Raw genomic sequence first — 20,484 nt, forward strand, 5'->3', positions numbered from 1 at the left:
AGTGATTTAATTCTTACTTCATTTTCCGATTTATCAACAATAGAACATTTTCTCGATTTACAAACATTTCTACAAAGTATTTAATACCAAGATTTCAAGTAATTCCGAATGTATTTGTGAGCGTGTTCCTAGTTCTCTGTACAGCGCTGCCTCTTTGTCAACAACAACAACACGATAAGAAAAGGCAGCTCTTATCAGCGCCGCGAAAATACCGCATCATATTTTTTCGACTTAGATAAATTTTAAATTTGCTACAAACAAATAAGCAAACCATCCTACTCACACATATACATACAGACACATGCTAAAACACAAATCTACTAATATTTGAATTTTTTTGTTAAAAGTTAGCTTGTAATTTTGTATGGTCTTTAATACCTTTATCCATTAAAATCTCTCAAGGTTTTGCATTTCAAAGTCTTAAGCACTTCAATCCAAACTTTGGATTACTTTTGTAACATTTCGTCGACATTACTCTTCGACTCTACGTAGTTTTTTTTTTACATTTTTCCTTTTGTTTTAAATTTTTAAAGAGGATTTACTTTATCAGTACTCTTTATCATAGATTATAATTTTAATACCATAAATAGACAATGGCTTATCAAAATAAGGTTCAAGTGCCTTATATTGTTATTCGTGAGCCAATAGGTATTTATTTGGGTATATTTTAGAGAAGAAATTAACCGATTATTTGTACGGGGGTGTGGGAAAAAATCGAGGATTCCAAGAGATCCAATATATATCTGTCGGAAAAAGCTATTAATTGCGAATTTTCGTCCAACATTTCCAGGATGAATAGTGAACGCAGTTTTCGAAATATTAAATATACAAAAACATTACATACAGTTTTCGTTATCCCTGGTTAAGTTAGAATTTAGCTAGAAGATAGAAATATTTCTCAAAGCCCCATTTAACATTACCGCTTTCACTAGTCCTGTGGCGGATCGTGAGCTTGGCTGTGGAGGTGCGGGAGGGAAATGGTATCAAAAAGTTTCATAAATTTTGTTTTATTTTTATAAAAGCGCTGTTCATGTATAACTTGCCATGCATCGTGAAATGCCAAAATTTTGTGCCTACTGCTAGTTTCATGCTCAAGAAAAATGCAAAATTTTTCTTGAATGTTTACTTTTGATCTGCGTACAGCGCTTAATAATACCAAAATATAAGTTTTCGATTTCAAAGTATTTTAGAAAGTATGTAGGTATTATGTTTTTAAATACTTTTTTTGTATATTTTATTTGGTACTTTTATCATCACTTGGTGTGTACATTTCATACTTGTATAATTTTAATAAAACAATGCCATAATAACAATGTAAATAAATGTTATGTTTAAAGACACAAAGTGAAAATTTCTGAAAGTGATCACCGAAAAACGTCATATTTTATTTTTGAGCAACAAAGATATTATTTGATATTGTAACAAATTTACTTGCAAATCCTTTTATTTGCCCTTTTGCTAAGTTCGTATCACTAAACTGTTGAATAAATAACTCCAACATTGAATAATGGAAAAATCGCCTTTATTAAAGTACTTCACAATAACACTTATACTTTGCAACTAGCTGGATTAATAACCAAACTGATAGTTTAAATGAAACTGACTTTCAAAATAATACTGCCTTTTATACTCTCTGATTTCAACGTTCGCATCTTCTAGGCGCTTCCATTTCCAGAATCTACTAGTTGCCATCAGCTCTCAAACTTCTCAGCTGTAACTACAATTGCACGATTTTATAGCTTCTCTCATTGCATACTTTCAGGAGTATCTCAGATATATGCATGTGTTTGTGCATTGATTCTCCGCTGCTCGTATACGTACATGGTACATATGTGTAGACTCAATTATTGTTTCGTTTATGTAGATACATAATGATTGAATTATTGATGTGCATGATATCACTGTTTAGCATCGCCGTAGAGATAGCAGCACCCCTTAGGTTTGCTAATATTCGTAACAATATCTATCGATAATACAAACAAATGCTCGTCTTCGATTTTTCCAAAAAATACTGTATCCTTAATTATCGCCATTTGAATTTTATTTGTCCTTTTTCTTTTAAAATTGAATAGCAGCCGATAGGCTCCACCGATTTTGACAATACGGTAAAAGTCTAGTTGGGGGGTCGATTGCTAATACGCTACCAAACATATAGAGAGAGAGGTGTCAAACGACGCGTATTGACCTCAGTATTAATAATACGAAGGCGGAAAAGAAAAATTTTAACTCGTTCAAAAGATATTAAACAAAAACCGAAAAATGACCCTCGGCCCCCTCCGAAAACGGGGGTGGTATCCATTGTATTTTTGCGCAGAACACCTTTCTGCATTGGTGGCTTTCGGCCGCGCTTATAAAAAATTACCCTGGGTGGGTCCAACACTGGTTTGGAGACCAAAACTAAATCCGCGCAAAACACTTATGTTTAAAATTTTTTTGTGGGTACAACAACATTACAACAACCACATGAAAATAGCAAATTTCAATTTCAAATATCTCCCGGCAGATACAAAATTTGTCTTTTCCGCCTTCGGATTATTGTTGTCGAGGTCCATACTCGTCTTTTGACACCTCTTTCGATATTTTTGGTAGCGTATTAGCAGTAGACCCCTCAACTAGACTTTTACCGACAATTCAAACACCAATTTGCTTGTAATTAAAAGATTTTTAAGAGCACATTTTTTATTTTTGTGAAATAAATTTCTATTTTTAAAAGTGTTGCAAAAACCGTGCAAAAAAGATTGTTCTGGAGCACATTTTTGCACGCAAGGAAAACCACATACGCAAAATTTTACTTTCTATGATATTCCGTTGAGAAAAAATGTCCCGCAGTATTGATGCTAGATATTTTCATTTCCACACCTTGGACTTGAACATTTTCCATAAAAAATTTTATTTCTCAAATACTGTAAGTATTGAACATTTGTTTTCTTTGGATATTTCATTTTTTTTTTGTGTAAAGTATTTGAAAAATCCGCGCCTGCACTAGCCTAGTAGTGGCCAACCCCCAGTTTAATTCCCAATTGAGAAAATTTTGTACAATAAAATGAAAAATCCATTGTGAATGCTCGAAAAATACTTAGCAGACTTTTGTTCACACTTTTAGCTTGCTTTAAATTGACAATCCATGGAGACAATGGGAGTTTCTATAACTTATCGATAAGTGACTAACTATGCCAAACGGGAGTTTCTATAAATTATTTATAGCTGGCAAACAGTGGGGGAATTATTCTTTACTTATACTCATCTTGTCTAAATTTTCTAAGAATATCTCAACTTCAGCGATTAAATATTTGTTCAAAGCATTCCGAATACAAACTAAAACTTGTTTCTTAGAAATATTTATATCGAACAAAATTCACGTATTTGACAGACAACCCTATCATCTGGTATGAAATGTATTATGCAGTTACGCTTATTCCCTCGCTTGTACATTACGTTATTCATAACTATCCTTCCGAGTGTTTCAGACCATGTAGCTTCTATGGTGTTGTTCAGCACGAATGTTTGTGAAGTTGTTTAAATTTTAATTTTTTTGACAATATGTACAAGTTACCTCAGTCCTCGATTAGAAATCGACTGCCGAGTCAGTTAAACAATTTAGTTATACCTTGCCTGAAAATGCAATGGTGTATTAAGTTTGATCCGATTCTCGAATATTGCAAGTCTTTAAAGGAGAAGAGATCGACCCACCAATGTGTAGGCCGCAATGAGCAGGATGACAAGCTGACTTGATGTAGCAAAACAAATCCCTCAATTTTTGCGATATCCTGATGAAATTTGGCGAGTGGGCATATTTTGATATCCGAATAAGAAAATTATTTAATAGGAGGATTTCTATGGCGCAAAATCCATGCGGTTTTTTTCTTATTTTAAAACCTATTCTCCTCGTTCTTATGAATATTGTGTGTGTGTTCTAGCGACAACGTTTGCATAGCCACTTATGTGGCGGTTTGATGATCATTGGTCACTGTGATTAGCTGTGGTCCCCCAGCGGATTAGGGGGATTAGAATATACCCGCGGTAGGTATGCCTGTCGTAAGAGGAGACTAAAATACCAAATTGATTCAAGGGCTTGTTTAGCGCCATCCTCTCAAGGGGTTGCCAGCGCAATATATAACTTCTCCAATGAAATTGTCAACCTCACCTTGTACCTTAATGGTGCTTTGATACCGGAACGTACCAGATCTATATCCGGCAAAGGACCATCAACATAGATAACAAAGCCTTCGGGGAGTGTCTTTATCGTTAATACAACAACAACAGCATTAGCTGTGTTTGTTCGGTTGTTGGCATGACTGACAGGCTGTGAATGCATCTGCGTCTCTTTCACAGCTGCTTTAAATATGAGTCACTGAGGCACGGTTATCAGTACGAGATAAGGCTCGGTTTTTCAGTACTAGTTTGAACTCCGGTTTAAGCTAACTAAAGTTTAACCCTGACACTTTGGCCGCTTAGACTAAGTTGAGCAGATAAATTTTATGTTTTTGACCAAAGTGACAAGGTTAAGCTCCTGTCAACTTAAACTTAAGTTTGAACACGCACTGAAAAATCGGGACTGAATTTGCGATCTATGCTGCTACAAGAATTAAATGGTACCGAGGCAGTTTCAATTGCTTAGGGGCGTTTTCCCTAGCCGATTGTTTATTGACGGAAAACTTTGTACTCTTGCTAATACCGCAGTTGCGATTTTATATTTCGGTGGTAATAATTTTGAACTAATATAAATACATAGTATATAAATATTTTTTATTTGCTTAAATACTTATTTAAATACCTAGCGGCCGTAAAATTTTAAGACTAAGTACTAATTGGGTGCATATAAGTACAGTGTTTTTAAACATCATCTCATAAAATAATAGTAACTTTTAACAAAAATTATATGTAAAATAACGATACATTTGTATATGCCTACTATAATATATTTGAATGGTAAATAATAGCTACGGGTTTATAGCATCGTCCACTCAGACACGATCTCTACCATTCATGAGCTTTTAACGACAATTCCAACAATTGTGCAACCCTCGCTATACTGAAATGCATCTGGATTATGTCTTGTCACTAATTAGAGCTAAGGAGATGCTGCCTCTGTCGGAATTGTGTCTCGTAATTCAGAAAATTTACGAAATTTTATATTCTTATTTTAAACATGTAATATATCATCGTGCGACGAATTTGGTTTAATCAGGGTTCCCAAGCAAAATTAAGTACTTTTTATAAACGATGTAGAATCGGTATCGACTGACCGCATACTTCGCATCGTTATTTAAAGAAGAAACACTTCTAGAAATATCATTTACTTTTTAGAAAAATTTGCCTGAAGACAATTTAGTGTTCGTAGTAGTTCGATAGCACTCTCCAATGGCGTCGGATCATTTGCGCGGAGATCCGAGTAGGTGAGAGGATAGTCGTTCGTTCTGAGATTTTTTACTGCATGAGTCCAAGTCTTAATACTTTTTTGGTGTTATTTTTTATAATAATAAAAGTAAGAACGATTACGTATCTGCGAGTACTTAATATAAATAATATAAATAAAGTTTTTTGGTTGAGTTTCCGGCGTTTTCCAAGATCTTAATCTTAAATAATATCCATGTTAACTAAATGCTAAATGTAACATAAAAATTGTCTTCTCATCGTTCGAGCTTCTTTACAGAAATACTTATATACGTCTATCTTTGTCTTTGACAAATAAATTACTAAAACAGATACATGATTTTAAGCTTTAACTTGTATTTTTCATAATAATGAGCGGCACCTCCGTCAAATCGTTATTTAATGGCAGACTTGACTCACTGCTCTCTGCCGTTTCAGGCAATGCGAAACGTGTTTCACGTTTACGTTGTCGACTATTACGTATAGCATAAGTGAAATAAATCAACAGACCAATAGCAATCCATACGCCAAAACGCATCCAGGTCATCACATCGAGGCGTACCATCAAATAGACGTTAATGAATATCGAGAGACCAGGCAACCAAGGCACCATTGGTACTTTGAAAGCCAGCTGTGCACTGGAGCGTGGCTGGCGTGAGATGATGAAAAGTATGAGTGGCAAAGGTAAGCCTGTGATGACTAACAAAACGATGTAAATTGGCGTGATATTCTCGGGTTCGATTTCGACTTTTTGCAGGAAGTGCGAGAATATAAAACACCAACAAACTGAAATAAGTACAATAAAAGCAAGTTGTTAGTGATAGCCATTTATAGAAACCAATGGCGGCTTACAGTAAATCGTTATCATAAAAGTGACTAGTCCGCCACTTTTCTTATTCGCCAATGTAATATTATTGGTATTGAACATCTGACGCCAAAGTTTGCTCCGTGTCTGTCCATAATCTACAAGCGGCCGTCCATTTCCCATAGCACGTAAATCGCGCCGATCCTCACCATCGTAACGCAAAATGAGCACGCAACTTGCCACCATTGAATAGGCTAATAAAGTACCAATTGACATAATGCTAACCAGCTGGCTGAGCTTGAATATGGCTGCCAAAAGACCAGTGAGCACACCTGTGATTAAAGTGCCTTTGAATGGCGTTTTGAAGCGTTGACTAATATCACCCATACATTTGAACAACAATCCATCCGAAGCCATGGCGAAAACGATACGAGGCAATGGAAACATGGCGCCCATCATACTGGCGCATAGACCGCACAACGCTCCAATAGTTACCAAATATTCGGCTACCCACCAGCCATAGCGGCTGAAGACATGCGGCAGTGGTGCTTGTTCATCTTGCTCGAAGTAAGGCAGCATCATAGTTAGCACAGTTGAGACGCCAAAGTAAGCGAGAAAGATCGTAGCGAGTGATGTGACTACAGCGAATGGAATGGATTTTTTTGGATTTTTCGCCTCCTCACCGGCAGTGGCAATGCAATCGAAACCAATGAAGCCATAGAAACAAACGGCTGCGCCGCGTATGATGCCGGTTAGACCGTAAGGGCTAAAGCCACCGTTGCCGTAACCCTCGGGTACTTCGGACTTCGGAATGGACCAATTGCTGATGGAGACTGATTAGAAGAATCATAAACAATGTTAAAAACATATCGCATATTCTAAAACAATTAGTACCTTTAAATAGCCCAGCAATGATGACGAAAAGCACAACACTTAAATTGAGGAATGTGAAAACATTATTTAGACGCGTCGATTCTTTGGCGCCCACCGCAATGGCCAAGGCGAAAAGAACCGTTACAATGAGTGCAAAGAAATCCGGATAGTCGCCGAGACCCTCAATATTCATGGCGAAATTCTTGCTTAGATAATCGCGCATCGCATAATTGAAGAGCTTGTCTAGATATGTGCTGAGGCCCTTGACGACACTTGCACCACCTGCAATAAAAAAACCAAATAAATGATAAGTTTTGATGTAAACACAAACTCAAAATATTTGTAGTAATTAATTTTATGTGCAAAGACGTTATACGCAACTCATTTGACTGCACTTTTGCGCTCTACAGCCAGATAACGGTGGCTTAAACCGCCAATAAACCTGAACTTTCTCAATAAAACGGACAACGATAGTTAAATGTATGTGTGTATATGAGTTAGCTTGTGATGCTATCAATTAAGCATCAAAGATCTAAATTAGGCGGTGATGGTGAAGAGTGTGTGCTGTGATACACACGTATTTGCTGAGTTTAAATCACGAACCAGTAGCTGACTCCAGTGCCACTGTTATTCTGCTTTGGGGAAAGCGAGGGGATAGTTTTTTACTTCACCTTATGTAACTCCCAGGCTGATCTTACTTACTAGTATGATGGCCCGCCATAAGGTTCGTAGACCTAGTATAATAAGAACTGACCACATCAACATCAATCTGGGGTTCTTAACCCGAAATATGGCTGCTTTGTAGACTGCAACACTCGAGACGCGAATATAGTTTCTGAGGCACACTCATCCACACTAAAAAGGATTAACTTCCTGCCTAACTTTACGTACCTTTGGGGTTCAGTAATCCAAAGCAAATTTAATATATTGAGCAGGTAATTCGATTCCAGTTTTCAGGCGTATAGACATACATACTTCATGTGAGTTCAAAGTTAAGAGGAAGACGGACAGTAGAGTCCTGCTCAATAGACCATTATGAAACATATAACGAAGCCTGTGCAAAAAGGCAACTCAACGCAGCTCTTCAACTAGCCCTAAAACCAGAATTATTTAAATATCTCTTTAAAAGGGAAAACGCACTATTTTCTCTATCTTATATGGCGGAAGAAAGAGTAAAAGATCATCTTCTCTTTCATTTTCCGACCATTAATATAATAGCATTTGTGGCGCACCTTGAAGATTTTTGGGGGTATTATAAACGTTGATGGCCTTTTGACGGATAACCCTATAAAGATTACTTACACGACCAATGCAAAGTAGCTAATCCAAGGTACCAAATAGCCACTCAGTGCTCTGATGGAATGATTGGACCCTAGAGACGCCAGTTAGACTACTAACAACCATCGGGAGGAAAAGCTGAACAGGAGTATCACAGATACCGATTAAAAAACAGTTGGAGTTTGTTTCGTGAAAGGTTCCCACGTAAGTTTAAAGGCTTTCGATGCCTGCTCTTTGTAAGTAGGGAAAGAGAAATTTGACAAGTAATGAAAGCCAGAAGAAAAGAGTTGAAGGCTGTGATATTTCAAGAATTTAGATGGTTAATCCCAAGCGGGTTAAGGGGCTTAGAATATTTCAGCTGTAGGCATGATTATCATAAAAGGAGATTTAAACTCACGGACACGAAGGTTTGAGAGGTCAAGTGGTGTGCTTGTGGATACAACAACAACAAGAACAATTTTGGTGTTACTGTCGGAGTCAAAAGTTTTGGTGGAGTATAGAAAAATACGTTGAATAGAGGGACAAGGACCCACCGATTTTTTTGTTTTGTAAAGCCATGTCGCCAACAAAAAAACTTATAAGAACAAATGTATGTATGAGTGTCATATTAAATTGAAGAGCGCGGCATAAATTACAATCAATTAAGGGTAGTACGAAGGCAAATGGCTATCGAAATCAAATTATGAAGAAAAGTGAAAATATGGGTGCAATGTTTAGAAAGCCGGTAAATAGAAAAAAGGAATTGAATTCTCAAAAAAGTATTTTTTTTTTTAAATTGTTTAAACTTCTTAAGTTATTTACTTTGAAACTCACCAATTGCATATTCTAATATCAAATTCCAGCCAATAATGAAAGCCATAAATTCACCAATCGTCACATAACTGTAAATGTATGCAGAACCCGCTTTCGGCACACGCGCTCCAAATTCGGCATAACAGAGACCAGCAAATATTGAAGCAATGGCAGCGATGAGAAAACTTATAACTACGGCAGGTCCAGCATATGTTTTGGAGACCTCACCGGCGAGCACATAAACACCGACACCCAAAGTTGATCCAATGCCAAGCGCTGTGAGATCAAATGCCGAAAGTACTTTGGCCAATTTTGATTCGGTTGTATCCTCCATGGGTTTGCGACGTGTGAGCACATTATATGCACCGGATATGCTGCGTGTCGGCATTCTGTTGAGAAGGAGTTTTGAAGGAGAAGAAAAGAGAGGAAAGTTATATAAGTTTATTACGATATTGACTACGCTTGTGCATTGGCATGTTGACACTAAATTTTTGAGTATATTTTAGTATTTTAAGTCTGTCTCACATTTAGAGCCGCAGAATGTGGGTTATGTTTTTCCAATAAATGCATGATCCAGTGCAGTTTTTCAACCAAGTACCTATATTTCAGGGATTTTGCTACTTTGGTGAAGAAATGTGTTCATGAAAAAACGATGTGCTGTAACTACGGCTTAGTATTTCAAAAAATGAGAAGACACTTTTTTATAACTGTGCTTTCAAACAATTATTTATTTAACCGTTAAGCTATTTCTGTTCTATAATAAAATTAATAGTTATCGAAATATATTTTTCCTTGTTGTTTAAGAAAAAAATGCAGTTGGCGCATGGAAGCATTTTTGCACGTTCTGAGGTCGATGTGAAAATTGAAGAAACCACAATCACTGTTGAATAACGACAGTGAAGTGCAAAACATTTGCCTTACAAAAAAATGAAGTGAGCAACTGAGAAACAAAAAAGCTCAAGTACCATTATACTGACTGCATATGCTTTAGGGTAAGGACAGACCAAATTGTTTAAGTTCCCATCAAAGAAGTATCAGCTCAACATATTTTTTTAATTGGGCATAGATTAAACTCTCACGTGGTACCTTGGAGGGCATCAGCATGCAACCTAAGTACATAGAATCTATCCAATACACAAACCAGTCGCTTTTATGAACTGGTCGGTGTTCTAGTTTTTCAATAATATAATTTCGAAAAAGACTGATCTCGAACCTTGTCATGTCGTACAGTCGAATATGAAGTGACTACATAATTCCAACTGGTCATTATTAAATGCATCTCCAGCAGAATGGGTTTCTTACGGACTCAGATTGAACATTGACCTGCCGGAACGGAAATCACCAAGTATAAAGGAGGCTTGAGGAACCATATGATTTTGCAGGCACGCTGGACTGCTGTCCATAAGGATCTCGCTACTTGAGGTGCTAGCGGTGTGGTCTTCGAGTTTCTTCCAATGCGCTATGTTTTGTTTAGTTGTGTAGATTTGGGTTAAAGGAATCGCATAACAGTTGCCCGTTCCGATGCCTAGATTCTCTTAAGTGTGGTCAGACACTTGAGCTGATGGATATTTATGGCTTGACTATACGAGTAGATGTTAAATTCCTTAGCAATAATAGCTGTGGAAACGCCCCAATCGTGAAGGATGTCCACTAACCTAGGTCGATTTGTATGGACGAAAGTAAACCGATATCGCGCTATTGATTTTTCGATAGGATTTGGGTTCAGGAAAAAAAGTTCCACTACGCATACCAAAAAAATAATTTTCGAGCCTTCGAAAAAAAATGGCAAAAGGGTAAATTTTTCGACCAAACACTCCCCAAAACACAATATATTTTATTTTTTGTTTTCAAAAAACTATTGTAAAAACGTTGGCGATAACAGTTTTTTGAAAAAAAAGAAAAATATTATTTCGGTTTTGGGGAGTGTTTTGGTCGAAAAATTTACTCTTTCGCCATTTTTTTTCGAAGGCTCGAAAATTATTTTTTGGGTATGCGTAGTGGAACTTTTTTTCCTGAGCCCAAATCCTATCGAAAAATCGATGGCGCGATATCTGTTAATGAATCGACCCAGTCTAATGTCCACCCCTGACATGGATTGCAAGGTAATCTGTGTAGGCAACCACTCGGTAGCAACAGCTTCACAAACCACAGCCCATAATAGCAGGCATGCTTAACCAACGAACCGATATCATTTCGTTACGATAATTAACGTTAATAAACGAAACAAAGTCATTTCGTTTCGTTTATTAACGTTAAAAACGTCAAATTAACGAAATGATTTCGTTTCGTTTTCTGCCATATCAAAACGGAATCAAATCGTTTATGTTCATTATTAATTTCAAACTATGCTGGCAAAGCTGATTGATGGCGGAGTCATTAAAGGTGAAAGCAATAGCCAAGCTGATTGCAACTTTTCTCATGAATTTTGACAGTACGAACATTTCTCAGAGTGTTTTTGACATTACCACCAACGAATTACACAAACAAATTATATGGAGTTTGTGTGTGTATGTGCGCTCGTTGTTACCACCTTACGGCTTCACAATGGCTAAAGCATTGCCAGCACAATTCAAACATAAAGTATCACGTTTTTGTTAACGTTTTTAACGTTAACGAAAGCTTTCGTTTCGGATAAAAACGAGATACAATTTATCTTGATAATTTCTTTATCGATAATATTTCGAAGTGTTTCAACGGAAACGGTGGAAATTTTTTGATAAACGATTAGCTTAACGTTAAGGTGCATCCCTGCATAATAGAATGAACAGAACACACACATTCTTCTGTGCACATTCTTCTATTGATTGAGGCCCACAACCACAATCTCTGTTCTCGTGTTCGAGCTTGTCATATTTATAAGTTTCAAAAGTGACAATAACACTGTACAACCGCAATTTGTTTACCAAAGTAACAATTGTCTTATTCTGAAAGATGACATCGCATAGGTAAATTTTTCTTAACAAACCCTTTGTGGAGCTCATCTAGCTTACGTATAATTTGCATTTAAGTGTTTAACAGGTCAAGAGGTATCCTTAGGCCATGTTTGTAGAATCCTGAAGGCCTTTATAAATTAAATAACATGTGTATCATACTAACACTTAGAAGTTCCATCATTTCTCCTTCCACCACTTTTTCACATTATTCTCGCAGGCTTCAAAGCTGCTATGTGTTGATGCAACATGTTGCAAAAGATTGAATCAACATTTTCATTTCTGGTGTAAAAATATTATGAAAGGAGTGTTGAAGTGTTTGCATGAAATATTAAGCTTTGTGGAGGTAGAAATATGTTCTTGGACACCATTGTTGTAACTCTGCCGCAATTTTTACAATATAACCAAATAACCCTTGTCAACTCCTTATCTTTAAGTGAAAATAAAGTGTAACTCTGGCATGCTAGTCTAGTTTGTATGTTTGGCGAAACTGATCTGTGCATTTTACGAAAACTACCATAGTTATTCTGTTGTAAGAAAAAGTTCTTATTTTGTTGTACTGTGTACTTATGATTCTTAAATTCTGCGTTATAGCTATGTTTTCATCTCTGAGAAGATTTGTGCAAAGCTATTCCGTGGTACGCACACACATTTGCATGTTTGTCAAGCTTAAGTTGCAAATATTATTATCATGACTGTAGCTTTATAAATGATATATCTTGTATATAGCATTACAAAGTTGCCGGCTATAATTACAATTCATTTACACCCTTAACCGCAAATATAAACGTGATTTTATTAGATAAAATGGAACTAAAATTAATAGCCCCGATAAGTCTATGAAAATTTTATATAAGAATTTATATACTCTTGGAAAAGGATGAGTGGTAAGAATGAATCGCCAAAAAGGTGAGGGTGCATAGCATCAACGAAAATGTCTTAAGTTAAAAATAAAAAAATTTAAATCCCAAACCGAAACACTGTGAGTGAGAGGAAATTGATAAAATTAAACTTCACTAAGTAAGTACTCACAAGCCATGAAAACTGTTAAAAAATTGTAGCTCACTGTAAATAAGACCTTCGTAACGATGCTCAGGGTCATCAATTTTGCACGTAATTAAAACAAAGTAAGAACTTAAATTTTTGGTGGTAATTTTTTTTGCATTCAAATTCTTTACTGATTTACCTCTGAAAAAAGGCACTATGAATTCAAAAACTCGATCAGTAAATTGTGTTTATTTGACGCTTAGTGAAAAATAATTTTGGAAAAAAATTGAAGCGACGCACACTTTACGTTCCCAACGTTTTGCAGCAAGTCTTCAAAATTTTTAATTGCAAGTAGAATCTTTACACTCTATGCAAATTTTTTAGTAAGAATTAACTTTTTTTTATTTATTTCTATCTTTACTTTCTCAAAAGGCTTCTAAATGCTGTTTTTCGGAAAGATATCTTATATTTATATATTTTTTTTAAGAAACTTTTCGTACTTTAATTTTCAAAACTTGGCACATACCTCTTTTCACTTTTTAAATTTTCGTTCTCCCGCCACACTAATTTTGTTCTTACTCTACTTTACTTTACCAAGTCTAAAACACTTCTGCAAGTTTTTAAGCTTTGAGTTTTGCTTAAATAATGCAAGCAATTGCTGCCCGTGCGAATCCCGAGCAACACAAATTTTTTCTTACGTGTATGTATGTATGTATATGGGGTATTCCATCCCATTTCGACCAATTTTGAACCCGACCCCTTTAGAATTGGCTGAAAGTTTTTCTTCTTTTTCTAGCTTAAGAAAGACGTTTTTCAGAAGTGTTTCAAATTGTTTCATCCAACTCAAAAAAAGTTATGAATTTTTAAAAAAACACCGTTTTTGTTTTCAAAATGCTATAAATTTTTCAAAAATTGACCGTTTGGGATCATTTTTTTTTTAAATATGTTTTTAAATGTACTTTTCGGAAAAAATACAAAAAAATTAAGTTTTTGTTTTCAATTAAATAAAAAAAAAATTCTCGGTCCACTCCGGGATTAGTGGGGATGATTGCGAAATTCGAAAAATCTCGAAAAACTAAAAAATTACAAAAAGAAAACTAAACATTTTTTTGAATTTTTTCCGAAAAGTACATTTAAAAACAAATTCAAAAAAAAAAAGATCCCAAACGGTAAATTTTTGAAAAAGTTATAGTATTTTGAAAACAAAAACGGTGTTTTTTTAAAAATTCATAACTTTTTTTGAGTTGGATGAAACAATTTTAAAAACTTCTGAAAAACGTCTTTCGTAAGCTAGAAAAAGAAGAAAAACTTTCAGCCAATTCTAAAGGGGTCGGGTTCAAAATTGGTCGAAATGGGATGGAATACCCCATATACAGATGCTTAACTGAGATTTAGGGTGTTTCTTAAGAAAAATTTCCTGATGAAAAGTCTACGCTCGAACGCAGCCGAATATTATAAACCCAGCTGGGTGCTCTGACTTATTTTCTAAGGATTTTAGATAACCTTAAATGAACATTCAATAAAAAGAACTATTTTTGTGTGGCTTATTTTTACTTAAAAGAGAAAGCGGCCTTGCTCATTTAAACATTTTTTTTTAATTTTACTACCGATATACTTGCAACATTTCAGACCTTTGTTAGTATTAATTTTTTTCCATTATTGCCGTTTATAAACCTGGCTATCGTCTATTTACTTACATTTTAAATACCAATCTATTTGGGTTTAGATAAGCCAGTGTACCAAATTTGATAACGGATGCATGGACATCTATATATCTATCTCGATTCCATTGCTCCCCTACAAACCACAAGTACAGTTGGCTATAAAAATATCTAATAATAGCTGATAAGATACCAGAATATAATAAGCTAATCGATTATAAAGTGCTTAGATTTGTCCTAATTAATTTGCACTCTCCTTCTCTTATCGGAAGCTGATTATTTAAAGGGGGTTCGAGGCTTTCAATTAACCATCATCCACAAAGATAAACAAATTAGTAAGTTAAATATTGAAATTTAAAATTTTCGCTAAAATATATTGCTTATCAGTATATGAGTCCCCATTTTTGTTGGACATAACATCTCGATTGAATGGATCGACCTACACTCAGAGAAAAATGCCGTTCTAAAACACAGCACCACCGGACTCAATTCAAGCTCTTCATGTTCTTACTTTTTTGTTCCTGAAAAACGGACGACCTGTTCTTAAAACAACAACCTTGTTCTTGAACTGACGCCATTTTCTTGAAAAGAGAACAGCTGGTCTTACATTATGAACAAATGTTCTATTAATGAGAACGAGTGTTCTTAAATTAAGTACAATGTTCTTAAATTAACTTCAAGAAAAAAGAAACTGTACAATTCTGTGCACTACAATGTTAAATACAACATTCATTTGGAAAAAGCTACCAAGCAGTTGTAGTAGCCCAGCGGCTATGACGTTGCGGTTGTGATCGTGTGGCGCGAGTTCGATCACCGTCAAACTATGAATTTTTTTAAAACAATTTTTTATGTACTATTTTTTTAACTCTTATTTTTCGTTCAGTTCCATTCACATATGCACAGGTAATTCTAAAACTTGTTATGAAATGTTTTACGTATATATTCAGATTGCATTAATAAAAAGAATAATTTCTCAATAATAGAAATGTATGAAAAAATGGATTTTAATAAACATTTTGTTCTTATGAATATTTTTTATTTATGACAAAAAAATTATTATTAATAAAAATAAATGGGTACCTATTGAAAAAAGTACTTTCCCTCCCACCAAAGATCAAGCACGAACCGTTCTTGAATTGAGACCGAAAAATGTTAATCGACCCCAAATCTTTCTCGAAATGTGAGAACGGGAAATCGTAAATCAAGCCCAAATAGTACTTGAAATGAGCACAGAAGGTTCACACATCAATACTAAACTGGTCATAAAATACGAACTGTGTGCTTGGATAAACTGTTCTTAAAACAAGCCTATCGGTCACGAGTTAAGAAAAAACGTACTTAACAGACTTTTGTCAACGAATGTTCTTAATTTTGAACTTGTTTTGTTCGTTTTAGACCAATTTTTTCTCTGAGTGTATTTTTTTCTATTTTTTTATTATTTTTGACAAATGAAGGTTCTTATGGAGATATAAAGAAAAGCCTACGAAAATTTCGAAGAACATTAGAAAACTTAAGGAAACTAAATCACCATATTAAGTTTGATAGTGAATTTCTAATAAAACCTTAAAGCTTTTACGAATCGAATTAAGCGACTTGATTGAAAGTTGTAAGTGGGTTAGTGCCCAAATTTTCTAAAAAATCTTGCTGACAGTGTGATTTGCTTTAAATTTGGAAAATGAATACCTCTTTGATTCGGTTAATATCTCTTCTCTCAGGGAAGCGGACCAAGGACTGACCCAGTATGATGCGTTGTGCTTGAAATTTGGTGCGTATGTAGCTTTTCGCCTAGGCTGATAAGTGCGGACAAGTTAGGATAGAAGGAGAGGAGAAGGGACCTTTAGAAAAAAAGATGCAAACGAAGGAGGGAAGAAAGTTAGGGGAGGTAGCTGAGAGGAGCAAGTAAGATCAGAACATGGCGGAACCATAAATAAAAAAAGTTTATATTCAGCTGTCCCATGCTGCCACCTTGTATCGTTCTGTCATGGATCAGAATGAGATTGAGAGAAAATTATAACGATATGATGGCGAAAAGGGGTACACAACGAGACAGATGCAGAAAGGAGAGTCTTTTTCGAATAAGTACTGATTTCTAATTTTTTTATCTGAAAGAGCAGCAATCTGCAGCTAGTATTATATATAAAATATAAGGGGCTGCAAAACTATATTAATTATTTGCTGACTATCTCTCGAAGTCGGATTTAAAACAAATAACATTAAACAAGCAAACAATTTTTGATAATTGAAATCGGAACACTCTAATGTAAGCAACTGTACTTATACCTGTATCTAAATTTTCTTATGACGACTGTCGATACGAAAAAGCAGTGCTGGTGATATTGTTGGCTTAACAAGCATCGTTCTTCGCTTCATGAAGAAGAAGCCAAAGGCACACATTTAAAGCTTTTATATGTATGTGAGTATATTAGCTGAAGCTCTTACTGTTTACGCATTAAAGTGTCACATAAAAAGCTCTGTGAAAGAAAAGCTTACTTCTATATCCTTATGAAGTAGCAAAACATTTTTGAAGGGATGATGTTTCAAGGTTGTCACAATTTTAAAATCAAAATTGAAGGCTAAGGACTGCGATGTTTAATGAAAGGGCTGTACTCAAACGGTGAATACTGAAGAAGTTCTGCTGTCTAAACAACTGCAGATGCTGCTTAGAAACGATCTTGGCAAAGCAGAGGATGGCTGTGGAACTGGGGTAACTGATAACTCAGCCCAAGTAACAAAGTTAATATGTTTGAGCAAAATCCAGGGTGGGGAGTAATAGTAAGCAGATTAAACCAACATAAAATAACCGGTACGCCATAAAATGTAAACGAAGAAGTAAACTTGTTGAATAAACTACAACGCAATTCGAAGCATTAGCTCAAAAAGCTCTCTGCAGAACAATTGAAAGGGGTTGATCTGCTGCTTGTAGGCCTGCTTGTTTATTCCAAAAGAAAAAGTGTGAGCGAAATGGCGGAAATTCTAAAGATGTGCAAAATTACTAAGGGTTTTTCCTTTGTGTATGTCTGAACAACTATTCAAGGCACAATGTCAGGGCTGCGACTTCAAGGAGAATTAATAGGCCCTAAAAATTATGAATGAGCTTCCAATTATTTGCCCTTATTACAGTTGTCCCTCTTGACCTGAAACAATTATGAAAATATCTTCTAAAAAGTCTCTGTTATCTCAAATATTGGCTAGATTGCGGTTTGTTTCATCAATCATCATCCACAAATATCTGTCACGCTATCAGCCTCTTTCGTTGTATTTTTTCAGTTCCATTTAAGTAGCTCCCTACTAGACCTTAAAGCGTGTACTCATTTTGAGCGGTGAGTACAAAATTAAAATAAATTAAAAAACCTTTTGAATTATTTGAAAGTCGAGAACAAACGCTGTGACACTAACGAAGCAGTTCTTGAACGTGACTCCAATAGATTGCAGATTCCCCCTTTGACAATTGTCTACCGAAAGTTTGAGATCTGCAGACAGGGAACAGATGCGGGACGAGCTAAAAGAACCGATATCGTTCTTTTATTCATCGCAATGACGAAAAGGACTTAAGTTGATGACCTGACTATTGAACCTGAAGTTAGTGGCAAAATATTCCTTCGGAAGCCCAGTGGTGGACCTGTTAGAGTGCAACAAAGAGCTCAATAATGCTACCGATCTTACAGATAAATCTCCAACACAGTAAATTGGATTTGTGTAAACTCCTCCTGGCTTTTGAGGACGGTTCGTTCGATGTGGCATTAGTACCAGAGCTACGGCCTTATTAAAAGAATACACATTGGAAAGAGAAGGCTTTTAAACGAATTGGAGCTAGAACATCTTTTTATCGATTTCTGTACCGAGAGACCAAATTTTGCCTGCGGTCATTTTATTTCATATTATTTATTATATTTTTAACTTAAGTTTTTTTGCACTTTATCGAACAACTTTTAAATAAGCAAATGCCAAAACGGAAACAAAAAACCCTACTTTGTATACAACTTCACCTAAGTGGCAACCACAATGCAATCTCATTATCTTCTCTCTCTCAATTTTATTTCTTTTCGCTCATGCCATATTCAATTTACCTTTTGAAATTGAGAGATTTGCTCAACAATTTTACTAAATTAATCCAACAAAATGTACGTATTCAATGCTTTCTGTCCACATGGCATACCAATCATAAGAATGAAAATATTAAGTAATTGTTGTTGTTTGGGGGAATACGTCACAATCACCAAATTTAGTTAAGAACGCGTGAATAAAAATAGATGCAATCGTCGCATTTTGCACGCGCACAAAAGAAGAAAAATTTCATCTACTTGTAGTTACTGCATGCAAACATACATAAATTTAATACTTACATACGCATATTTGCAACGTTGGCAAAGTGAAATTGAATGCCTTACCTGCCCTTACTCACCCAAGGAGAGTGAAATTTGAGGTTTATGAAAACTCACCCACAACTTTCCAGGAACTCATCCATGGCTGTTTGCAATTGCTTTTTTCTGTATCAAAACACTTAAATTTATTTAAAATAGATTTTTGTTTGTTTTTATTGATTAAGTAATGAATTGTTCACTAAACACGCGACGTGGGGACCGGCATTGAAAGCAGCGTTCTCATACTATGCGTTTTAACCGTTGGACGTGTGACAAACGAATGCTAGACTCACTAGTTGGTATACGTCAAAGGTGGGTAAGGCAAACACATAGATACAAAAATTACTGCTTAACATGCCAACCTAATATAAACGCACGCAAGTAATTTTCTGTCAAAAATGTCTCAGGCACATACAACTTGAATGAGAGCAACCCAAATTGAACTTGCTGCGTGAAAACCTAACTCCATTTCCAATTTTTGTTCTGCGTGACATTTAGATTTGACGTTTGCACACATGCTTTACATTGTCGCAACGCATGCTTATTTGGGTTTGGGCAAAAAACGCCGGTTGTTTGCGTGCGCTAAAAAAACGCAGTGCGGTTTTATTAGGTTGGCATGTAAAAATCAACTGATATCTAGTAGATACTTTTCGGAACATCTGCATGGTTGCATTTGTTCGCTTGTACTCTAACCATTGACAGCTGGCAAGTTGAAAGAGTAGTGTGAAAGAGATTTAATTAGAAACAGCTAATTGGTGACGGACTGAAGCAGTAACTAATAAGAGAATGAGAAAGTTGCCATATCGGAGAAAGAGTTTTGCACAAAAAGTAAAGTACATATCATTTCTACAAAGAAGAATATTTGGTAGGATGTGGCTTCTAATTGGGAAAACATTGCTCGATTGGACAAATGTAGTTCTGCATAAGGTTGACTTTGACTTTCATTAAGTAATTCATATATTGTTTTTGGTGCTGCCATGTTTCCTAATTCGCAAAAGATGTTCTGAATAGATTATTATCGTGTAGTGTTCTTTCAAAACACCATTTACCAAGAACAAAATAAAGATTAGTAGTTCTAAGTTCGGTGGGGAGCCTTGGAATCACATTTAGTCAACTAAACTTCGCCAGCTTGCATTATATAGTGTCCGAACCTGCTTATCTCAGGAGCTAGCTCAGGACTAAAACCTCTGCCAACAAACTAACAGCAACTTGAATAACTCCAAGGTCCCTAATGCTCATAATTGTGCGTGTTCCATTTGGGTCAAGTGTTTTGCTTGTGCCGCTTTGGACCGCACCACTGTTTGGTTTTGATATTCACTTGGCTGCATGAGTACTTACATGCCTGATTATATACACACTGTCTTTTATGGTTGCAACTTTAGCTTGAAAGAAGCTGCAGTGATCGAATGACTAGACTAGTAGTT

At 35.6% G+C, this 20,484-nt stretch overlaps 1 protein-coding gene across 8 annotated transcripts; it reads right to left on the reverse strand.

The window, feature by feature from the left end:
* Positions 1–4,663: 4,663 nt before the first annotated feature.
* LOC137233610 (cationic amino acid transporter 2) lies at positions 4,664–19,664 on the reverse strand. Of its 8 annotated transcripts, none has more exons than XM_067756766.1 (6): positions 19,476–19,664; positions 19,139–19,352; positions 9,143–9,510; positions 7,073–7,333; positions 6,226–7,011; positions 4,664–6,159 (listed from the first exon to the last, which is right to left on the reverse strand). In XM_067756766.1, the coding sequence occupies exons 2-6, from the start codon at positions 19,162–19,164 to the stop codon at positions 5,723–5,725; spliced, it is 1,878 nt and encodes a 625-aa protein (XP_067612867.1). In that variant the 5' UTR covers positions 19,165–19,352; positions 19,476–19,664; the 3' UTR covers positions 4,664–5,722. The 8 variants fall into 8 exon arrangements, with proteins under 8 accessions (XP_067612867.1, XP_067612866.1, XP_067612865.1 ...); XM_067756765.1 differs by having other exon boundaries at positions 19,423–19,664; XM_067756764.1 differs by having other exon boundaries at positions 19,139–19,664.
* Between the last annotated feature and the right edge of the window lie 820 nt (positions 19,665–20,484).

This window comes from Eurosta solidaginis, chromosome 5 (assembly GCF_040869045.1).
Source record: "Eurosta solidaginis isolate ZX-2024a chromosome 5, ASM4086904v1, whole genome shotgun sequence".
Lineage (NCBI taxonomy): Eukaryota > Metazoa > Arthropoda > Insecta > Diptera > Tephritidae > Eurosta > Eurosta solidaginis.